The sequence below is a fragment of the Passer domesticus genome, chromosome 19, assembly GCF_036417665.1.
Source record: "Passer domesticus isolate bPasDom1 chromosome 19, bPasDom1.hap1, whole genome shotgun sequence".
In the NCBI taxonomy this organism is placed as follows: Eukaryota; Metazoa; Chordata; class Aves; order Passeriformes; family Passeridae; genus Passer; species Passer domesticus.
In genome coordinates this window covers 3,378,191-3,399,222 of record NC_087492.1, presented here as the reverse complement: position 1 = coordinate 3,399,222, position 21,032 = coordinate 3,378,191, and the positions used below count along the sequence as shown (strand labels likewise).

The following is a 21,032-nucleotide window of genomic DNA, read 5'->3' as shown; positions in this document are numbered from 1 at the left end:
AGTGATGGCAGTCAGGGAAAACATTTGCATGAATGCTCCTGTTCCAAGCCTTTACATCCACTTAATTATTTTCTTTTGCCAGCAGAATTATTATTTAAAAAATTTTAAATATTTCAAATTTAAAATTTTAAAATAATTTCATTATTTCAGGGTGCTGTGTTAGTGCTCCAATATTTGTGTGTAGGGGATTGTAACTGGTGTGTGTATCCAAAAAACAAAGGATGCAAGGGATTATATGAATCAAACCCCACAGCTGTGCCTGCTCTTAGGGACATAAAAATTACCCCTTAACAAGGAAACAAATACAGGAGGCATCCAAACGGTGCTTCACATTCAGTTTAATTAGAACAGTGCTACTGATTAATTCGTACTTGGACATAATTTACCAACAGCATTAACGACACGAGCCACGGACGACAGCTTGGGAAGTGAGCCGGCCTATTGCGCAGTGACTTCTGGCAGCAGTCCCGCAGCTCGGGGAGCGGCTCAGTACACGTGAACCATTCCGTAGAGGAAAGTCCAGAACAGCACGTAGGTGAAGAGCCCTCCCACGAGCCCGCCGGTGAACAGCGGCCTCCGCGACTTGAAGTACTTGTTCCACCGCCGCCCGGCCTTCAGCACCAGCAGCACGGAGAGCAGCACGGAGGCCAGCAGGTAGAAGATGAAGCCGTGCAGGCCGGTGAGGCCGAGGATGCCGGCGGTGGCGCCCGACAGGGCGGACACCGAGGTGCGGCAATAGTCCAGGATGGCCGCGTTGCCCCGCACCGCCGCCTCGCTGATGAACTGCGGCCCCTCGCGCTTGGCCACCACGGCGGCCATGGCTCCGCGCCGCGCTCGGGCACCTCCTCGCTCGCACCGACACTGAGGTGAAGCAAACGCGCTGTACGAGCCCGCCCGCCCTCAGGCCGCCGGGAGAGCCCCGCGGGCCCTCCCGCCTGCCCTCCCCCTTCCTCCATACCTCTCATCCACGGCGGCGCGCAGCCCCGCCGCTCCGTCAGGCCTCGCGGCGCGCCAAGGGACCCCGCGCAGCGCCCGTCACCGCGGGCCGCCCGCCGGGCCCGGCCCGCCCCGGCCGCGCCGCCGCCACCGCCCGGCCGCCATCTTGCCCAGGAGGCCGACGGGACGCGGCCGCGCGGGCGGCGCGCCGTGGGCGGGGCGGCTTCGGATTGGCTGGTGGGGAGAGAGGGGCGGGGCCGGATTGGCTGGCGGGGAGCAGGGGGCGGGGCCGGGCGAGGCGCTTTTGTTCGGGCGGCGGCGGCGGCGAAGGGGCGGACATGGCGTTCGTGCCGGGACAGCCGGTCACCGCCGTGGTGGTGAGCGGGCACGGGAGGGGCGGGCACCGCGCTCCTACCGGGACAGCCGGTCACCGCCGTGGTGGTGAGCGGGCACGGGCGGGGCGGGGCGGGCACGGCGGGCACGGCGCTCCCACCGGCCCAGCCGGTCACCGCCGTGGTGGTGAGCGGGCACGGGCGGGGCGGGCACGGCGCTCCCACCGGCCCAGCCGGTCACCGCCGTGGTGGTGAGCGGGCACGGGAGGGGCGGGCACGGCGCTCCTACCGGGGCAGCCGGTCACCGCCGTGGTGGTGAGCGGGCACGGCGTTCATACCGGGGCAGCCCATCCCCGTTATTCCGGGGACACCGTGCCCGGGGCTGCTGGCGGGGATGGAGAGGGGGATGCCGGTGGTGCCCGGCGCTGTCAGCGGCGGAGGTGCCGCCCCGGGGCAGCTCCGGTTCGCGGGTGTGTGGAAGGGTGTGTTCGGGGGCGGCGGTGCCGCCCGGTAGCGGGCTGTCGCCGGGCGGAGGTCCCCGCGCGGCCCCGGTGCCCCGGCGAAGGGCGCGGCCGCCGGCCCCGGTTGCCGCTCCCGCTGTCAGATTCCCGTCCGCGATACCGGCTGCGAGAACAGAGGGGAAGCTCGGCCGGGCGGAGGGCGCGACCCCCGGGCGGGGCTGCCGGAGAGAGCCGGGGGCGGAGGCGCCGGGACGCGCGAGCCCCGGTACCGGCACCGGCACCGTGCGGCAGTCCCGGCGCGGATCCCCCTCCGAGGGCAGCGGCAGCACAAGCACCTGCCCGGCTGGGTGGGGTTTGGGAAGCAGAGCTTTTAAGTGAGATAATGGCTGTAATGAGCAAGCAGTGCGAGTGGGGAGCTGTGCTTTCCCCTGGCTGTGAGTGGGCTGTGCTTGGGCGTTTGAGGTGTGTGGAATCCGGGGAGTTTGGAATCCAGGGAGTTTGGAATCCGGGGAGTTTGGAATCCAGCGGGGAAGTTCAGGGTCCGTGTGACAGGGCTGCGGGAGGAGAGTCGCTGATTGTTTGGGTTAGAAGGCGCCCGTGAAGGTCATCTCATCCACCCCCTGCAATGAGCAGGAACGTCTTCCCTTAGACAGGGTGGAAGCACCTTTTGAGAGGTTGTTGTGTCAGTTAACACCGTGGCTTTTCACCCTGGCTCGGGAATTGCACCGGCTGGCATTTCTACAGTGCTGACATAATGCACAAAGCTGCTCAGATGCCTTTTGTGCATCGGGCAGTGAGGAACCTGCCCCGGGATACAAAAGTTATCCTGAAAAAGAACCATCCTAATAATAGGTTGTTATTTCTGCTGATAGCACTAGCAGGAACATAAGGCATGTGGATAACGAGCAAGATGAGGCTGGTCATGAGTGGCTGCTGCTTATCAAGGCATGAGTCATGTTTACAGAGAGCTGCTCTGGTTTTAGTGCTGCTCCTTTCTATTTCTGGGCAGACAGGAGAGCTCTGAGTAATTGAGGGGCTGGGCTGTGTCGTGGGATCTCTGTGAAAGACAATCTAACTGGACCTGAAGTGTCAGTGTCTGAAATGCACTTGTCACAATGCTCAGTGATTTGATCTCTTTCTCTTTCCAGCAAAGAATTGAAATACATAAGCTTCGTCAAGGTGACAATTTGATTCTGGGATTCAGCATTGGGGGTGGCATTGATCAGGACCCTGCTCAGAATCCTTTCTCTGAAGACAAGACTGACAAGGTCAGACAATCTTTTTCTGTAGCAATTCCCTTTCCCAAAGGCTGAGATACCCAAATCATCATCAGCCCTCTGCCCCAGCTACTCTCTTGCCCCATTATCACTTGCAGACCAAGTTATTCAAGTGACTTCTCCACCTTTTCTATTTTCCAGCATTGCACAAGCCTGTTTTTAACTAAAATCTCATAATACACTGTGGAGTTTTTTTGTGTTATCAGTCAAATGGCCTTGGATCCTCCCACATTTAGTAAATGAACACTCCATTTTTTTTTTCCCAGGGTATCTATGTAACAAGGGTGACAGCAGGAGGCCCAGCAGAAGTTGCAGGACTCCAGATTGGAGATAAGATCATGCAGGTAAGCACCAAAATAAGACAGTGCTGATGTAGTACCAGCTGCACAGGGCAGAGAAGTATCTGCTGGGGAAAATAATCTTCTGGGTACTTCCCAGGAGAGTTTGTGGGGTTTATAGATAAACTGAGCTGTGGCATAACCATACCCACTACGTGGTTCTGATACACCTGCCTTATTTTTGGGTTTTTTTTCCAGGTGAATGGCTGGGATATGACAATGGTGACCCATGACCAGGCCAGGAAGAGGCTGACCAAAAGGAATGAGGAGGTGGTGCGGCTGCTGGTGACCAGGCAGTCCCTGCAGAAGGCTGTGCAGCAATCCATGATGTCCTAATCCATCATCCAGCTGGGGAAGGGGTGGGGAGGGAGATGTATAGATTGGTATCAAAGAAAGAATCAACTATTAGACTGGAACAGGTTGTCTGGAAGGAGTGCATATTCCTACCTTGGTAAACACTAATTTTTAAATTTTATTTTCTTCTGGTGTAACTGGCAGTAGTGAAACAATACTCCCCTCAGCAGAGTGCTTCTCTAGAGTCTGCCCTGCAGGTACATGGCAAGACTTTTGTGGACATGGCTTTCAGGACAGGACAGACCCGAGTTATCTAAGAGCAACTGGAAAAGCCTTAACTTGGATGGTATTCTTCTGTAGCACAAAAGCCTCCTATTTCAGGAGGAAATGTGGTTTCTGCTATGGGAGACCAGAGGGTTTGCTGTGCCTAAGCTTTTAGAAGGGAGCTGTCCTGTCCCCCCCTATTACCAAATTCAAATGCCAGAGTTAAGAGCTGCACACTGCTGTGGGGAGGAGCACTAATCCTTCACTCTGTGCAAGATAGAGTGGCTGAAGGGTTTGGGGCATTACAGTTTCCTGCAAAGATTCCCTGGACAAAGCAGCCTCTTCAGGCAAGGAACAACTGAGGAACACACAAGTTTTAGATCAGTGCCTGTGAAATACACTACAACTTCATGGACACTACAGTTCAAACCTGAATTCTCCTTGTTCCCAATTTGTACCATCAGTTGAATTGAGTTTAATTGAAAGGAATATGGAGCAGGAAACAAAACAATGTTCCTGAACTTACCAGAACTGCTGCTTGTAGCTGTAGAGTTTTCAGTCCTTCATTCCATTTCTATCAGACTTGAAATGGGAGGGATTTTGGTTTGTCTTTTAGAAGACTGTGCTTAAATCAGTGATTTATTGGATGGAAGAGATTAATATGCCAGTAATTTTGCAGAAGTGCCTCTTGACCAAATTTAAACTTCTAGCAGGATACTAAGTGGTTTAAATCAACTTGCCACAGGACTGAAGATTCTTGCTGCAACCCTAAGTCCATGATCTAGCATCCTGTGGTTTGTTAGCCAGTTAGCTTTACAATTATCCAAAACCTGGAGTTTTTAATCCTCCTCAGTTGATCTATACATATCTGTAGTTTCCTTAAGCAGCCTTGGGGTAAGCTGTTGTAAATAGAGCACGAGGAGGTGGCAGACTAATTTATTCAGTACCTTACTGCTGTGCCATGTACCTTGTGATTGATGCAGCTCAGACTGTTCTGTGCACACCAGCAGATGCCTCCTTACCAATTTTATATCTCTGGAATTACTACAGTCCTGCTTTAGAATTTTGTTACTTAAGAATTCAGTAGTAAATTATAATTCTTTCAAGTTGGAGTTATTTTTGTTACTATAAAGATACACTGCTATTTGTACTGCTTTTTTCACTTGATTTTACATACAATAAAAGAAAGTTGGTTTTCCTGAGCTGTTTCTCCTTACATTTAATAGTGCTACATCACCTCTAGCTGTGCCCATTTTTGGCTCAAGGGTAGATTTTGGAATGACAGGTCAGTGAGGTCTGGTGTCACTGGAGGGGAACTGTCAAACCTCACCTGGGATCTAGTTTTCTTCATGTTGACACCTAGAAAGACACATTAGGTTCTAAGCACTGAAGCATAAATGCACAGATTCCCTTCTAATTACTTGTCTTAGCACCTCTGAAAAAGCTTTGAGTGAAATAAGAATACAGCTTCTGTTTTTTAGGAATTTTTTTTAATAAAGAGTTTAAATTGTAATATTTGTGCATTTGTTAGCAACTCCATTATTGTGATGTACCACTGTGGCCAGCCTGAGTGGTAGTGGACTGTGAGCTGTCTGGGAAAGGTCAGCAGCAGCACTTGGATCCACAGACAGTCTTCAGTCATTACTTAAAGGTATTAAGTGGTTGCTTAAACGTGATCTCAGATTTTTGGAAGACAGAACTCTGCTCTTTGTGCTTCACCTCCAATCAGAAAGACATCACCTTGGTCTTTCTCTTCCCTGTGGTTGGTGAAAAAAGAGCCATGTGTTGCTTGGACAGCTCCCTCTGAGCTGTGTGTGCAGCTCCAACAGGCACGAGTCCCCCACGTGCAGCTGGGAGCTTGCTGTCCTTAAGGCATCTGGCAGCCAGTGCTTGGCAAGGCAACAGTTTGTGTTCCAGCCCAGAGAGGATCAAGTCACAGACAGAGATCAGAATCAGTATTGCTGGTAACTGGCAGCAAGAATCTTGAAAGCCCTCAGACAGGGTAGGGCCAAGTTCAGTTTAAAGTTTGGGTTTCCACCAGTGAGGTTGGTTATTCACAAGATTCATACCCCTGTCTCCTGTACAGGCAGTAGTGCTGGGCCATGAAAACAATATCAAAGATGATGGAGAAGACACCCAGGCCAAACTTGGTTGGATCTCCAAAGATTAACCTCCACTCATCTGTCAAACACAAAAATTAGAGTTAAGTCTGACCCCTTAAGTGTAGTCTTGTCTTAAGACCTTTAGAGAAGTTCATGTCTATTACCTGGACTGCTCAGACACACCTAAGACTGAGTGCTGTGCACATCTTATGCAAAGCTAATTAATAACTGTTCCTGTGGTTTCTTCAGGATGGCTACTTCATTTTATATCTTGAGGGAATATGAACAGATCCTTTTTCCTTCCTATAAGAACAGCTCCCCACAATGCAGCACAAACATCATTCTTCTGAGATAATCTACTGTTATATCTGCTTGGTAGTGGGACTTCCCACCTCATAAAGTCAGGCTCCAGCACCTCAGTTCCAGGCTTACCATTGTTGTATGACTGCAGAAACATCTGGAGAAGGCTGAAGCTTCCCCCAGTGAAGTCCAGTAACACATTTCCAATACTCCATCCCTCGGTGCTCTTCCGACGGAAGTTCATGTAGGCCTGGCAGTGTGACAAGAAGTCAGTGAGAGTGTCATGCACAGGCAGCTTTCAGTACAATTTCAAACAGATTTCAGTACAATTCTACTGGTTGTCACTATTAATAAATAATCATTGGTGGTTTAGTCTCTTCAGGCTCTCAAGAGCACACACTGCAGGCTTAGGGTGGCAGGGATATGGAGTGCAAGCAGAATAATTCAGATTTACCTGTGGGAAGTATTTGATCAGTGTGACTGCTAACTTAATGTAGGAGAAGCAGAACAAGAACTGCAGCCATGTCATCACCTCAGCTGCAGCCAGGAACAGCGTTGTGAAGGTGAAGATCCATGCAAGTGCCAGGAGTCCAACAACAACTTTGGATACTTTCTGACCTGCTCTCTGAAATACAAATACATTTTCTATTTCTCAGATACATTTTGGCCAGGTCACACATCCCCAGACACACAGATACAGTTTGCTCAGGACCCTGCAATGCTACAGTCCAAACCTGTTTTACCAGTCAGGCTGGTTTCACAGGAGAACTGTAAAATTAAGCAAGTGCTACAGCAACCAGCTGGAGGTTTGCAAGAGCTAATGAGCAATATTCATACAAATCATTTAAAACACTGCTGACCCTGAGCAAGGGGGAACAATATTCTTGAGTATTTATGGTGCATACACTATAACAAATCTCCAAATTCAACCTGATGAGATCAAGAATTCCTGTATGTGCAAAAGGCTGATGATATCATTATGGTAAAAGATTTATGGTTGCTTTCTAATTCTTCACTAGAAAATTCTGTAGTACCTGGCAATGATGGCAGATGGGCTGTTACAGTTTTAGGTTTAGCATGACCAGAGGAAGAACTCCGAGAGAGAAACAGTTACTGTCTAGAGAAAATTGGCCTGTTCAGATGAGAGGTTTTTACAATGAAAATCAAACAAAGAACCACCTGACTGGAACAATCAATGGGGTTAAGTAAGAATCACTTGACTGTAACAATCAGTCTCACTTGAAAAGGTGTGAATTATGAAAGGGCATTTGTAGCTGTTTTAGGAAAGCAGCTGAAAAAACTGTTTGAATTGCAGGGAGTATCTAAAGTCCTATCATAGCTTGAAGAATGCTCCAAAGAAACAGCAAAGCATTTGTGCTGTGAAGAGCTGTAATCTATGTGCTAGAGATCTGTTTGGGAACTTTATGAACTTGGCTGTTTGCCTCAGTTATTTTGAGTCCCTAAGGAGTTTACTTATAAGCTCGGAACATCCCTGAGGCTGAAGTAGATAAGGTTAGCTCAGGAAAGCTGAAGGCAGCTGGACTGTGAAGCCTGGCTGCTGGAAAGGACGGTGGGAGTGCAGGGAATTTGGGATTTTGGAGCCCAAATGGAGCAGGGAGGTGCCCGGCAGAGGGAGCTCTGGCAGAGCCCACAGCTGAGCCCGGCACCCAGACTCACCTCGTAGATGCAGCACTGAATGATGGTGAGGAGGGTCAGGGCTACTGCGTGGAGACTGAAGAAAACATCATTGATGGCCACAGGGTTCACCCCGCTGGGATAACTGACCAGGAATTCCTCCTAAAGGTAAGAGAAAGCAAAACCAGCCACGTGTCTTAACTCCCTTCTGCACATACCCACCCCCCAGCATGTGCTAGGAGAGAATCATGCTCACCTTAATCAAGGGAATCCAGAAGAGCCCAACATTAAACACACTGTATGCTATAAAGCCAGTAAGGTTTAATGCTATGAAGTCAAAGCTTAATCCAACAACACTAGAGAAGGGGAAAAAATAGAGGAACATGCATTAGAGAGTTACAGGCAGTTCCAGGGACAAATTGACCCTGGAATGTATTGATTTATAGCAGTTTCTGGTGTAAGGAAAAGCTTCAGGCATTATGACCACACAATGCTGTAAGTTCATCAGGAAGCTGGATGAAATAATAGAGCTCTCATGGATCAATTTGTGTCTCTGCTCTTTAACTACACCCCTCCATGAGCACAGCCTGACTGATACAGCCCTTCCAGCCTGAATTCATAAAGCACAAGTGCATCATTGCCAGATCAAATAGTTTAATTCTCATATATGATAATGTTCCTACTTCGAGTCACTTAGCTAATGATGACACTACAAGGAGGTGTCAGAGAAACAGCTCTCAAGGCTGGTAATCTTTGACAGTGATCATCACAGCTGCCTCAGCCAGATGATTTACAACATGACACCAAAAGGAATGGGGAAGTCTCCTCTGTCACAAATTCATACTGGATGCCAAATCTTAGGATCAGGTGTTTGTAGGATGCACTTGGTTTCCCTCTAACCTGCTATATAAAATCCCACTGGGGCTGCAGTTATTCAGACCCTACCTTTGCCTTCCCCCCACCTTTCCACAGATAATTCCCAATAACCGAGACAGATGTAACTGAAGCTATGAACACAATTTGCAGAAGTGCTTTAGTGACTTGCAAACCCATCTCTTTACCTTTTCCTTCGCCAGTTCTCAAAGAGTTGAGGATAAAAGGAGATGGACCAGGCAACAAAATAGATCCAGCCAATCACCTCATCAGCATATCTCACTATGATGCTGTGAATCACTTGAAATTGAATCCTAGGCCTGATGGTTAATGCAAGAAGATTCAGTTAATTCATGCTTTTTTCAGGAGATTTTATCTTGTTCTGCTCTGAGAGAGGAAATAGAGTCCAGGTGTTGAGACAAGACAATAAAGATTCGGTTGGGTTCAGCTGAGTTGCTCCCCTTTTCATTTGTCACCTTGTTATGTTTGGGACACCTCCCACTCCCTGAGCCTTTCCTTTCCATCCTTTTACCATGGGAATGCTCCCAAAGGTCACTTTGTGCCTTCTACTCTCTCAGCAAAGAGTCTGTTAGGCAAGAGCAGAGCTGCACTCCTCACCCTCGTGACCGTGCTGCCCTGCGAGCGTTCCGCGTGCTCGCCTCGAGTTTCAAAAGCAGAAGCAAAACAAGGAAGTAAAACAGGAGCACCCTGTGGCTCACTAATATCTGAGCCACAAGCAGACACAATCCAGCTTTCTCCATCTGGACAGGCTTTTCCCAGGAGGGAAAACTGGCATCTGTGAGGAGAGGGCTCCCCTAACTGACACACCCCAGGAACTCCAGAACAAATCCTGCACAGTAAGAACAGCACCCCACAGGACACTGCAGCCAAATGCTTCCCAGAGCAGAAAAGCTGACATGTGATCTTCACACTTTTGGGAGGCACTATAAAACCAGACTAAGGAGCCATGAGAACTCAGTCATCTTGTAATTAAATCTAAGACACCACTCTGCTTCTGTGCCCTCTATTTATCTGAGTACTTGGGGATTTGCTGCAGGGTTACCAATCTTCTTAACTGCATCCCACCCATGTCCCATTTAATTCCTAGGAATAGTTTCCCCAACTTTTTAATAAGTAGAACAAAAAAAAAAAAAAAACACAAAAACAACAGTTTCTCACCCAGTTAAATTGGAATTATTGGGATAAAGGTAAACTGTTACTTGTCCCACATCATCTGCTTTCACTTGGAAGTCTGCTTTAGTGTGACCTGCAGGGAAATGTACCTGCAAGGCAGAGCAGAGGGAAGAAAGAGGAGTTGCACCATAACAGCAGGAGCTTTTTGCATAAGGTTACAAGTCTGTGCTCTCACTTACCTCAGCAGGAAGTTCAACAATGGTGCTGTGCTTTGAGGAGTGTGTAATATTAAGAGTTATCACCAGTGTCTCATTTAGTGGAGCCCTGAGAAGGCAGAAAAAACAAGTTAGGCTGGTACCTGAGCTCAGGGGCTGCTTTGGGGCTGCAGGGGAGCATCTGCTCAATCCTCTCAGCAATGAGCAGCCCACACACAACAGAACCTGCCTCACACTCAGAGGAACCAGCACCAAAGTGTGGGAGTATTGCACTGGTTCTTTTATCTGATCCAGTTATGGCCACATTGTACCTCCCTCTTCTCCATACAAGTGGCAAAGTCACCAAAATATTCTGTCCTGTCCTATCCTGGTGTTCATCACCCTTTGCTGAAACAAGGCACGTGTACTTGGGGTGATGAAGGACAGAAATTACAGCAGAAAGACAAAACAAAACAAATAAAACCTTTCCAAGTGATACAGTCCTGCACAGCTCTCCTAAAGAGCTCCACTGAGCATTTGTCCAGGACGTGATCCTTCTAGGAAATGCAAGTTTCTCCTAAGAATCAGCTTTTAGAAAGGGAGGAAGTGTAAATTCACTTATGGAGGACAGCCCATGTTCCAAAGGGAAAGTAAAGCTGAAATCATGATTTTACCTCAGAGAGATAGTGACATTTGTTGAACTTCCACTTTCTAGAGAAACCACTTCAGGGACTGACAACACAATGGCTCCATCTGTGGGGAGGGGAAAAACACCCACACAAATCTCAATTACTATGAACAGCTCCTTCAGAACAACCTACTTTTTTTTGTGCCATAGATATTTTACACATTGGTCCCTGCAGTATCAGAACAACCAGATAAGTACACATGATAAAAAGCAAAGGGGGAGTACAGCTTATTTCAAGGCAATCAACTTAAAAAGAGAAGCAAATTACTGTCACTTAAACATGTTGCAAGGAAGTAACTTAAATGCTTGAAGTTTAACAAAAGTTCATCCCAAGGGAAGGTTATAGAGTACTGCAAACCCACCCTGGTTCTTCATGTGATTCTGGTGATCTAGGCATCATAAAAGCGCCAAATTCAATATAAAATTGTTTCTTGGGCCACAAATTCAACCCAAGTACCCAGACATCCAAGAGAATGTACATTAACAGAAAGAGAGAGAGACACAGGTTGCACAGGTTGGCCTGGACACTTTTTTTTTTTCCTATTGCCACATATTACACAGTGTCTGTAAGAAGTTACGAGCAGAGGAGCTGCCCAGTTCATCACTGACTGCAGCCCAGGCACTGTTCAATCTGCAGAAGTGATTTTGGAGCACGAGGTGCACAACCTCAGCAGTGTAGGAGCACAAGAAGCCGAGGTAAGGCGTGAGAGAAGAGCTGGTGTGAAGCGTGGTGCAGGTATCCCTGGAGAGATGTAATGGGATAACTAAAGAGCTGCCCTTTTCCATCTCTGACTGCTCTGGAGCGCTGTGGGCCCGAGCTGGGCTGACCGAACACTCACCGCCAGGCCCCAGCAGCGCCAGCGAGAGGCTCAGCAGGGCGGGGAGCAGGTACCGCGTCCTCATGGTGGAAAAGCTGCAGAAAAAGCAGGGAGAAGCTTCCCTCAGCACCCACACGGCCACACAGCCCATCCCCTCCGCTGGAAGCCGCGGCAAGCAGCTCCCTGCGCAGCTCCACAGCCCCCAGCCCGGCCGAGGCAGCCTCAGCTCCCCTCGGAGGGCACCGATCTCCCCGGCCCGGGCACATCTTTACCTCAGCGCTGCTCCCGTGACGGGCCCGCCCCACCCCGACGCGCGGGACTACAAATCTCGGCAGCCCCCGCGCCCCCGGCAGGCCCTCGCTGCTGGCGGCGCGCCGCGGTGCACGCTGGGATTTGTAGTCCTGCCTCCCTTTCCTCCGGCGCTCTGGCGGAGCGGGGTACCCGGTGCTTTGGAACGCGCCGCTGCCGTGGCGGCGGTACCGGGGAGCGGGCGGCAACCCACCCGCTTCAGTGCCCCAAGTCGTCCCGGTTCTTCCCTTTTCAGCTCTCACGTGAGGCGGTCGGCTGTGGACTCCCCGCCCAGCGCCCACCGCGTCGCTGCGGCCGCCCCTGGGGGCCATCTTGGCTGTGGCAGAGCGGGTCCCTGAGGGGGGCAGCGCTGTGAGCGGGGGGACAGGGCGGGCTGGGCGCCGTGGTGGTTTGGTTTTGATAAAAAGCGTGGTTTAAAGCAGGGGAAGGGGCGGTTTATCACTGGCACGGTGAACAGGGGTAATGTCCGGGGAGCGCTGAGGGCAGGGAAGCACCTTCAGCCTGAGGGCGAAGTCCAGGTCCCGGCGCCGGGAGCCGTGTGGGGCTCGGGCGGCGCCGGGAGCCGTGTGGGGCTCAGCTTGGTGGGTGTTGTTCTGCCGTGCGAGGTGACAGCCATCCCCTCATGGCCGCGGCGGGCGGGCCTGCGCCCACCTATGTGCTGGGCATTGACCTGGGCACGACGTCGGTGAAGGCAGCGCTGGTGACAGGGACAGAGCGAGGGCTGGCGCTGGCACAGAGCTGCTCCAGGGAGACGCAGGCATACAGCCATAGCCCGGGAGCCGCACCGCAGGTAAGGGCTGCCAGGGAGTGCTGAGGGACATGGCAGGACACACGCCTTGCCTGGCAGTGGTTGGGTGGTTCGGTACTTTGGGCAGAGTGCGGCGGCTGTCCTGGATTGTTTTGGTCCTAGGTTGGCGGCATGTGTCTGGGTGTTAAAAAGCAGAATTAAAACACCTCCTGCTCACTGTTCAAGGAAGTCAAGCAGAGCTGCTCGATTTAAGGGCCCAGGTTTTGAAAATTTCCCTAAGACACTGTAAAACTATTCTCCCGTGAGCCACCACCTTATCTTTGACACTCCCAGTAAGGGAACAGCAACCACTTGCCAGCTGGAAGGGTATTTCATTTTGCACTTCAATGCGAGGTGGAATCATAACTGGAAACTCCCTGTGGAAATAACCAGGAACAAGTGCTGCTGTTAAAGATCTTTACATCCATTGTGCTGGTCAATCTAAAAAATAGATTAATCAGAATCGTAAAAAATGTGCACTGTTTCTGATACCAAAGATAACAAAGAGGCCAGCCCTCCTCCTGCCAATTCATGCAGCCTAAAGGACCTGTGCACAAAGTTCACATCTATTTGTAGACTTTGTTGCAATAGTTTTGTAATCTTCATACTGGTCTGTCACAAGTAACCTGAACCTTTGAAAGTGTGAAACCTCCTGGGGAACAGTTTGGTCAGTTTGCTGGGTAGTTCTAGGAATAGAATATCCAGAAATGGAGTCTCAGCATCATCAAAATCATCACTGAGTAAACAGGAAGGAACTTTAGGAAGAGGCAGGGGAGACTGAACACCTACCAGAACATGTGGATAATTCTCTTTGTGAGGAAAATTAAGAGCAACAGATAAGATGAATTAATGAAAACTTGTAGTGAGTGGTCAAGGATTTTTTTTAAAGTTATGGTTGAGTGTGGTTATTTAGGAAATTTGAAATTATTTGGCCTTCAGTGGTAATATTGATTTGTAGTTTTTTGAGGGTTTGTGGGCTTTTTTGCAATTTTTCTTTTCTTGTTACAGCTTAGCAGTGGACATTGCCCTAATAAATGCTATTAAACTAAATGAATTCTGTCCTTCACAAGCAGCCTTGTTTAATAAATACACTGAGTGAATCCTAATGGCTTCATGCTCAGGATAATGCTTTGTGATTGCAGGGAAAGGAGCAGGATGTCCAGAAAATCATGAGAGCATTGAATGAATGCCTGGCTGCTCTGCCCCAGCAGCAGCTTCAGCAAGTCACCCACATTGGTATTTCTGGACAAATGCATGGGGTTGTGTTTTGGAAAAGTGATAAAGGTAACATTCATTCTTTAACGTTCCTGCTCAGAGTATTAGGATGCAGAAAATCAAATTGTAACAGAGAAGTGATGCTGGGATTAAACTGCATCACTTTGGTCTTCTCTAAAACAGATTAACAGAAGATCTCCTATGGGAATTATGCTTTTTTTACTGAAATGTCAGCTACTTACTATAGTTAATGATAAAGGATTTAGCCTGATGACATCCCTGCAGATTCAGCACAGTTTTTAATATAAAGGAGGAACAGCAGAGTATATTTGTGCCTTGTTAATTGTTTCTCCATCACATGCTATCTGCTGCCCTTTGAAAAACTTCTGCATCACGTGAATAACTTGCAGGGGGATTTTATTCACCTCATAAACCCCTCACCTAGATGCTGTCCAGCATCTCAAGAATTCTGGTTTCTCCTAAAATCCCAATCCTATTTTCTCCTAGCAAGTCATACAGAAATGTCATACTGCATTCATTTTGTTGCTTATGCTTCTGTTAGTAGGAGCTGGGAAAGGACTGTGGTCAGGATTGTGGATGCTCAGCTGCTTGCCAAGACCTCAGAGACAAAGTCAGCTGCAGTGAGGTAGTCATGTGGGGCTTGGTTGTGCAAATACCCAGATCATCCCTGTGATAGGGAGGATGTTTGAAGAGTCCAGGCCTTGGATTGCCAATCCTGTGAGATAGGGATGGATCATCTTCTTGGCTAATGCCTCACAGACCTCCTGAAGTCTAAGGCATGTCTTCTTTCACTTAACCCTGTAATGTGCTCATCTGGACAATTATACAAGTCTTATTATAACAGGAATTATGCAGATGAAGTAAGGATGTATTGTAAACCACAGAGCAGATTTCCCAAAAGTGCTGGTCACTGCCTGTCAGAAGTTGTCAGGGTCTTAATTGCTTGAAGAGGCACTGTACTATTCATTACTGGCTGTAATTTTACATTAAATACTAAAAATGATTAGAAAGAAAGAAGTCCAAGGGCTGATGGACTGGAGGAGCTGTTGTTGCTTTCCAGCTGTCCCAGGAGCTGCATAACAAAGCCTTGTGTATTCATAGGCACAGATTCTTATGTCATATTGGTAAATATTTTATGTCCTAAAGCCACATGCCACTTTAGTTTCATTTCTATCAAGTGAAAGAGGGTGTTTGCTCTCATTTGTTTTGAGTGGACTAAGTGAATCCAGGACCTTTGGGACACAAATAACATTTTTAATAGCGTCCTTTAGGGTTAGTTTTACGACTAATAATATTTCTTAGAATCCATTTAAAATGAGAAAAGCAAGCCAATTGGAAATTCAGTTCAAACAGATTTGATAGAACAGGGAATTGAGGAAAGAAGAAAAAGTATGTGTTTTATTTTGCATGTTTCTCATGGCACCTCCCAGCCTTCAGGGCTGCTTTTTACTGTGTGAGTGTGACTTCCAAGCCCTGTATCCAACCCAAGAATTACATTTTTTAGCCAAACTTGTGTGAGTCAGGAAGCTGAGTATTTACTCTTGACTCTTTGCTCCCTGGCCAAAACCCAAGAGTTTGCCTCAGTTCCAGAGTGAGTGACCTGTCCTGTCCCTGCCCTGTGTCCAGGGATGGCCTGGGAGGGATCAGAGCTGTGCCCTGGAATGTGCAGGCAAACAGTGCTTGAGCCCAGCCTCCCCTCTTCAGTGGAAGAATGTGAAGATTTCCTCAAAGGTGTGGTGTTCTCTGCTCAAAAGGAATGTGCTGCACTGGGAAACTGAATTAAATCCTGAATTAAACCCTGTCCTACCTTTGTTGTGTAGTATGTGAGGATTTTACTCTGAAGCACTGTTTAAGCTCTCAGATGCAGGTTTCTTGTTGCTTGGGCTCCAGAGGTGATGCAGCTTTGTGCTGTCCATCCTGGGCAGTGCATTTCTGAGGCAGCATTCTCCAGGTGGTGATGTGGCACATCCCAGCTGAGGTTTTCATGTCAGAGCTGCCATGCCAGCTCCTGGCCTCCCACAGCAGACTCTGGTTGGGTTTTTTTGAGGCTCACCTGTTATTTAAGTTGTATCTTTAATATCTCTCTTCAAGAGAAGGAAGGCTTTGGATACCATTCTCTGTGTTACAAAGGATAATTTGCATTATGATGTTATTTAGGGCTGGAAACTAAGACTAATTTCATTACAGTCTCTGTTTCTGATATATTTAACAAATTATCAGGTGTGTTCAGAAATGAGGAATGCCAGGCAGGCTGTGCTGCAGGGAGTCACTGGGTTTCTTGGATTCTGTTTTGTTTCCAGGGTGCAGGTGGTCAGAGGGTGGCACAGGCCCTGCCTTTGAGGCAGACAAGGTCAGCCCCCTGGTCACCTGGCAGGATGGGCGCTGCAGCCCCACCTTCCTCGCTTCCCTTCCTCTGCCTCAGTCACACGTGAGCCTGGCTACAGGATTGGGATGTGCCACAGTCTTCTGGTATGCAAAGAACAGGTACATTGCTGCTCCATTGCTGTTTCTCATCTTGAATTGATGTGACAATTAGTATTCCTGTAGCACGTTAATGCTGCTACAGGCTGAGGGCTGTGCTTCTCTGTAATCATAATCTTAATTAAGGAGTCAAAGAATATTTAAAATGGCAGTATTTAATATAAACTATGTGCAATTAAGCATGCAAGAGTCTCTGACCTCATAAAAATACTACAGATCACTAATAAAAGGATAAGCTTTTGACCATATAGGAACAGAAGCCTTAAAGTATCATAGAATAATTCTGATCTGTACCACGGCTCAGAGGAGCTCTGCTGGTGCAGTTTGAACACTCTCATTTTGCCTTGTGCTGCTCTGTGGAAAGTACAGACATGTCTAAAACAGTAACAGAGTTACTTGGTCTGGTTGCTGCCAGATGCCAAAACAGAGTTTCTAAATTAATTTCAGTTCCTTCCTTCCTCAGAGACTGTGACAGATCCTCATGGGGTGACACAAATGCTCTGCTTTGTTGTGGTGTGTTTGCAGAGATACAATTTTTCACTTATGATTTGGCATCAGAGAGATTTGCTCTTCAGTTTCATCTTTCTCAAAGAGCCAGGCTCATTGTCTGCAATGAGTTCAGGTTCAATAAATGGGGAAAATTTTATTAGATCTTTTTTTTTCCACTACGTGTCCAGCAAATATATGGAGCATGGTGTGATCTTTAGAACTGCTTAAGTCATGAGTCCAGCTGCTTTGTTTTGCTTCACATTTGGTACATTTCCATTCATATAATTTGTGGATCCCAGAGCAAGTGGGAATTTACCTATTTTTCAGTAATGCTCCAGGATCAACAAAGTGCTGTTTATTTCACACAAACAATTACTATTTTCCTCATAATTTTTTCAGTGCTGTGCTTTTGAACCTAGACAACCCATTCCTTAAAGCTGCCCTCTCTCCATCTTCCATCTGCAGAAAAGTATTGCTGCAGCTTGGATAACAAATCCCATTTTAAAAAACCAAACCAAAACAATAAAATTCAGGTTGATCACTGAGGTGGTTCTTTGATATTTTGATGGATCCACATGTCTGAAGTTCCCCCTAACAATGAAAATTGTCTTCTCTCATTGCCTTAAAGCAAAAAAAACCCTTTTTTTTTTGTTTTTTGTTTTTCAAACATCTTGTTGAAAAGTCCAGATTTTCTGAAGGCTTATGATGCAGCTGGCACCATCCAGGACTACGTGGTTGCCATGTTGTGTGACCTGAAGAAGCCACTGATGTCTGTCCAGAATGCTGCCAGCTGGGGATATTTCAACTGCAGAAACAAGAGCTGGAATACTGACATGTAAGTGCCAAGGCCACTCAGTGGGGTTTGTGCACTGCTTGTGTCAGGCAGTGTGAGACCCCTTTGGGCCCTGACTGTTGATGTGCTACAGATAAAAAGGGATTGAAAGTTACTCCGAATCAATTGTGGCCTGTACTGAAGAGCTATGGAGAGTTTGCTCTGTTTAATCTGATCAAATCTGGCCCAATATTTTTAAAATACCTACAAACAGCTGAGCTGAGGGACTCATCAGGGATTCCAAGCTGTTCTCTCCCTTTCTGTGGTGGGGTGGGATGGATGAGTGCAGCCACAGTGTTACCTGTGCCATGGTAAACAGTTACCACTCTCTAGTTCTTTGAGCTGGGCTTCCTAACTTCTAAGACTTACTTGTGATAATACTTCAGAGCTATTAAGCTACAGGAAATCTTAGAAGGAATCAGTTTATTTATTTACTTATTTATTTTAATGATTTGCTCTTTCAGGGCTGAGTGCTAAGGCCTTATATATTTCAGGGCTTAGGTTAGGCCAGGACCTCAAGGTGAAAGATCTTCTCATCAAGGTATGAAAGAGTGTCAGAAATTTGCATTTTGCTGGCTGAACTATTACTAATGTGGTGGTGTTGCTGTAGTACCTGCAGCTGATTGTATAAAGAGTTTGTTGGACTTAACTCTTCATGATTTGGTTGTGAACTACTAATTGCATGACGACTGAAGTTCTTTGACACTTAGCTGCATTTTTTGCTGGTTTTGTGATTGTCCCTTCACCCTGGGCCTGCTGGTCCATATGACATCAATAGATTAAACTTGCTGAACATGCACTGTATAATCTCAGGTGCTCAGATTGCACAGAAAGGAAAACTCTTTATTCTCCAGACTGGTTTACCCAGCCCATTGGACTGGAATGCTGTCCCTGTCCAAGAAAAGCTTTCTGAACTGGTGAAAGCATCCATAAATCCAGCAGCCACAAATGTGTGGCCAGGTTCATCTGTGACTTCAAAGAGTTTTTTGTAGTAATGTCACACATTCCCAAACAGTTTTATTCCAATAATGTTGTTCTACTTCCAGACTGCAAAAATCTGGCTTTCCTGTCCACTTGCTTCCAGAGGTGGGAGACCCTGGCAGTATTGCAGGCAGGACAAGCTGTGCATGGCATAGAATACCCAAAGGAGCAAAAGTGGGAATTGCTCTGGGAGATTTCCAGTGCTCTGTTTATTCCTGTCTGACTGAAAGGACTGATGCAGGTATGGTCATTTTGGTATCTATGTGTTTTTCTCATTGTTCTCCTTCAGGGTAGCTTAGTAAAACACTGATTGTTTTCTTTTTTCCTGTTTTTTTTTGGGTGTGTTTTAGTTCTTAATATCAGCACCTCTGCTCAGCTGACCATCTCAATGCCCCTGGGTTTCCAGCCTCCAGAGGTACCAGATCCTTCCTCAGCTGTCACTTACTTTCCCTACTTCAATGGTGACTACTTGGCAGTGGCAGCATCACTCAATGGAGGGAATGTGCTTGCAGCATTTGTGGGAATGCTGGCACAGTGGGCACAAGAGCTGGGTAAGTCATTTCAAGGAGAGTTGAAGCACAAAATTGAGGTTGATCAAGGTAAAAGGAAGCTGAAGCAAAGGGACAAGCCTAGAGCTGTTCCATCATGCCATAAAGGGAACAAGGATGTAATTCCTGGGTCATGCTTCCCAGATGTCTGGAATTTCCTGCTGAAGCTTTTGAACATGCTGGGACTCCACATTCATATTCCCTCTAGGTCTTCTTTTGTTTCAAGCACAGAGTTATTTTGTGCAAGTTGATTTTCAAAAGCCAAGGTTGGCAGATTTGAGGACAACAGCCTGTAATTTTGTGTGACTGCAGTCCAAAGGAGTCCTTTTGGTGCAGATTTTGCAGCACTAATGGATTTTAAGACTCAAACTCATGGAATATCTTCTAAGTGCTTTAAGCATGGTGTTGACAGGTTTTTTAATAATCTCTTGGGTTTTGCACTACAGAAATCAGCTCTGAAATTGTTCTTTCAGTAAGTACTCAAGGTGAATGTTGCATTCATGTGGAATGCAGCCACTGAAGCTGAACCCTGCTGTTAGTCCCTTTAAAGACATTGTTTTGTGGAACAGTACAGGCAAGGAGGAGCAGCTGTTGTTGTCAGGAATTACAGTTGCTGTAATCAGAAAAAGGTTTCTGCTATTGCACATTCTGGGTACAGTTGGATGGGAGAATTATTGTTGATAAACTTGGACACACAATTACCTTTGGGGCACAGAAAAAAATATCCAATATTTTGCTGAACAAGTGCATCAGTGTCTGTTGTTAAGTGTCCATGTGTAAGATACACCAAACCTTTTCAATTAGTAACAAGATATTTCCCATCTGCAGGATTTCAGATTCAGGAATCTGCCATCTACCCAAGGATAATCCAAGCAGCCTTGGCCCAAAAACACAGCAAGCTCTCAGTGCACCCAACCCTGTTTGGAGAGAGACACCTCCCTGAGCTGCTGGCATCAGCGAGCAGCATTGGTGCCTCTGAGCTGTCCCTGGGCCATGTCACCAGAGCCCTGTGCCGTGGCCTGGTGGAGAACCTGTGCTCCATGTTACCTGTGCAGCACCTGGAGGAGCTGGGGGTCAGCAGGATCCTGGGCAGTGGCACTGCCCTTGCCAGGAACGAGGTGCTGAGGCAGGAAGTGGAGAGGATTTTTCCATTCCCTGTGGTTTATGGGAAGGATGTGGATGCTGCTGTGGGGGCAGCTATGGTGATGTTCCATAGTAAATAAAGTCATTATTTGAAATGGCCTGAGATGCAGCTTCTGGTTTTTTTCCTGACTCTACAGTGGTTTTTTTTCACTTTATTCCACATGCACTCTCACTCGTTACAGTGGGACAAAACCCTGCATTTAATGTCTGCTTCTCCTGGGTCTGCACATTTTGTTGCTCTGTCATTCCCATTTGTGAAATGAGAAGTAATTATCACATTAAATTTATCTGAGTGACTGGGAAAGATCCATTAACTTTCTTCATAAAAAGACACTTGTGAGGCTCATTTTCCTGGTAGGAAATATGTTGGAAGGGGCTGGGAGAGATGAACTGCTGTCTGTAACTTGGTCTGATGCTTTTGTGCACTCCCTTAAAATTTCTAAGTTTTATCCCCTATCTTATGCTCTTAGAAATGAGTTCCTCTCCTAGTCTTTATTTTAATGTTAAAACATTTATACTTTTCTGTCCACATGGACATTTCTTTTGCTCAAATGACATTGGGAAACAAGTAAGATGTTTC

General features: G+C 47.3%; 4 protein-coding genes across 5 annotated transcripts; 2 read left to right on the top strand and 2 right to left on the bottom strand.

Annotated features, from left to right (window-relative positions):
- Positions 1-318: 318 nt before the first annotated feature.
- Positions 319-1,119, bottom strand: EMC6 (ER membrane protein complex subunit 6). The gene is made up of 2 exons (XM_064394880.1): positions 959-1,119; positions 319-861 (listed from the first exon to the last, which is right to left on the bottom strand). Exon 2 carries the CDS (start codon positions 817-819, stop codon positions 487-489), a length of 333 nt encoding a protein of 110 aa, XP_064250950.1. The 5' UTR covers positions 820-861; positions 959-1,119; the 3' UTR covers positions 319-486.
- Positions 1,120-1,187: 68 nt separating this feature from the next.
- TAX1BP3 (Tax1 binding protein 3) lies at positions 1,188-5,104 on the top strand. Its single transcript, XM_064394879.1, has 4 exons — positions 1,188-1,313; positions 2,878-2,997; positions 3,273-3,350; positions 3,543-5,104. The coding sequence occupies exons 1-4, from the start codon at positions 1,275-1,277 to the stop codon at positions 3,678-3,680; spliced, it is 375 nt and encodes a 124-aa protein (XP_064250949.1). The 5' UTR covers positions 1,188-1,274; the 3' UTR covers positions 3,681-5,104.
- On the bottom strand, positions 4,007-12,199 carry CTNS (cystinosin, lysosomal cystine transporter). 2 transcript variants are annotated; one of them, XM_064394878.1, is made up of 11 exons: positions 12,149-12,199; positions 11,668-11,741; positions 10,815-10,893; positions 10,186-10,270; positions 9,992-10,095; positions 9,001-9,132; positions 8,196-8,295; positions 7,982-8,101; positions 6,759-6,929; positions 6,437-6,554; positions 4,007-6,083 (listed from the first exon to the last, which is right to left on the bottom strand). In XM_064394878.1, exons 2-11 carry the CDS (start codon positions 11,729-11,731, stop codon positions 5,953-5,955), a joined length of 1,104 nt encoding a protein of 367 aa, XP_064250948.1. In that variant the 5' UTR covers positions 11,732-11,741; positions 12,149-12,199; the 3' UTR covers positions 4,007-5,952. The 2 variants fall into 2 exon arrangements, with proteins under 2 accessions (XP_064250948.1, XP_064250947.1); XM_064394877.1 differs by lacking the exon at positions 12,149-12,199 and adding an exon at positions 11,919-11,999.
- Positions 12,083-20,554, top strand: SHPK (sedoheptulokinase). The gene is made up of 7 exons (XM_064394872.1): positions 12,083-12,745; positions 13,885-14,026; positions 16,279-16,462; positions 17,631-17,783; positions 18,827-19,002; positions 19,112-19,312; positions 20,138-20,554. The coding sequence occupies exons 1-7, from the start codon at positions 12,578-12,580 to the stop codon at positions 20,530-20,532; spliced, it is 1,419 nt and encodes a 472-aa protein (XP_064250942.1). The 5' UTR covers positions 12,083-12,577; the 3' UTR covers positions 20,533-20,554.
- The last annotated feature ends 478 nt before the right edge of the window (positions 20,555-21,032 follow it).

What these genes read in the sequence shown, in the direction of transcription:
- EMC6 (XM_064394880.1), bottom strand. Translation starts at nt 819, where the DNA reads ATGGCCGCCGTGGTGGCCAAGCGCGAGGGGCCGCAGTTCATCAGCGAG.
- TAX1BP3 (XM_064394879.1), top strand. Translation starts at nt 1,275, where the DNA reads ATGGCGTTCGTGCCGGGACAGCCGGTCACCGCCGTGGTG. An exon ending in CTGAAGACAAGACTGACAAG is followed by an intron (nt 2,998 to 3,272) that starts GTCAGACAATCT and finishes TTTTTTTCCCAG; the next exon opens with GGTATCTATGTAACAAGGGT. An exon ending in TTGGAGATAAGATCATGCAG is followed by an intron (nt 3,351 to 3,542) that starts GTAAGCACCAAA and finishes TTTTTTTTCCAG; the next exon opens with GTGAATGGCTGGGATATGAC.
- CTNS (XM_064394878.1), bottom strand. Translation starts at nt 11,731, where the DNA reads ATGAGGACGCGGTACCTGCTCCCCGCCCTGCTGAGCCTCTCGCTGGCG. An exon ending in TTGTTGAACTTCCTGCTGAG is followed by an intron (nt 10,096 to 10,185) that starts GTAAGTGAGAGC and finishes TCTGCCTTGCAG; the next exon opens with GTACATTTCCCTGCAGGTCA. An exon ending in AATAATTCCAATTTAACTGG is followed by an intron (nt 9,133 to 9,991) that starts GTGAGAAACTGT and finishes ATTAACCATCAG; the next exon opens with GCCTAGGATTCAATTTCAAG.
- SHPK (XM_064394872.1), top strand. Translation starts at nt 12,578, where the DNA reads ATGGCCGCGGCGGGCGGGCCTGCGCCCACCTATGTGCTGGGCATTGAC. An exon ending in GTTTTGGAAAAGTGATAAAG is followed by an intron (nt 14,027 to 16,278) that starts GTAACATTCATT and finishes TTTTGTTTCCAG; the next exon opens with GGTGCAGGTGGTCAGAGGGT. An exon ending in GACTGAAAGGACTGATGCAG is followed by an intron (nt 19,003 to 19,111) that starts GTATGGTCATTT and finishes GGTGTGTTTTAG; the next exon opens with TTCTTAATATCAGCACCTCT.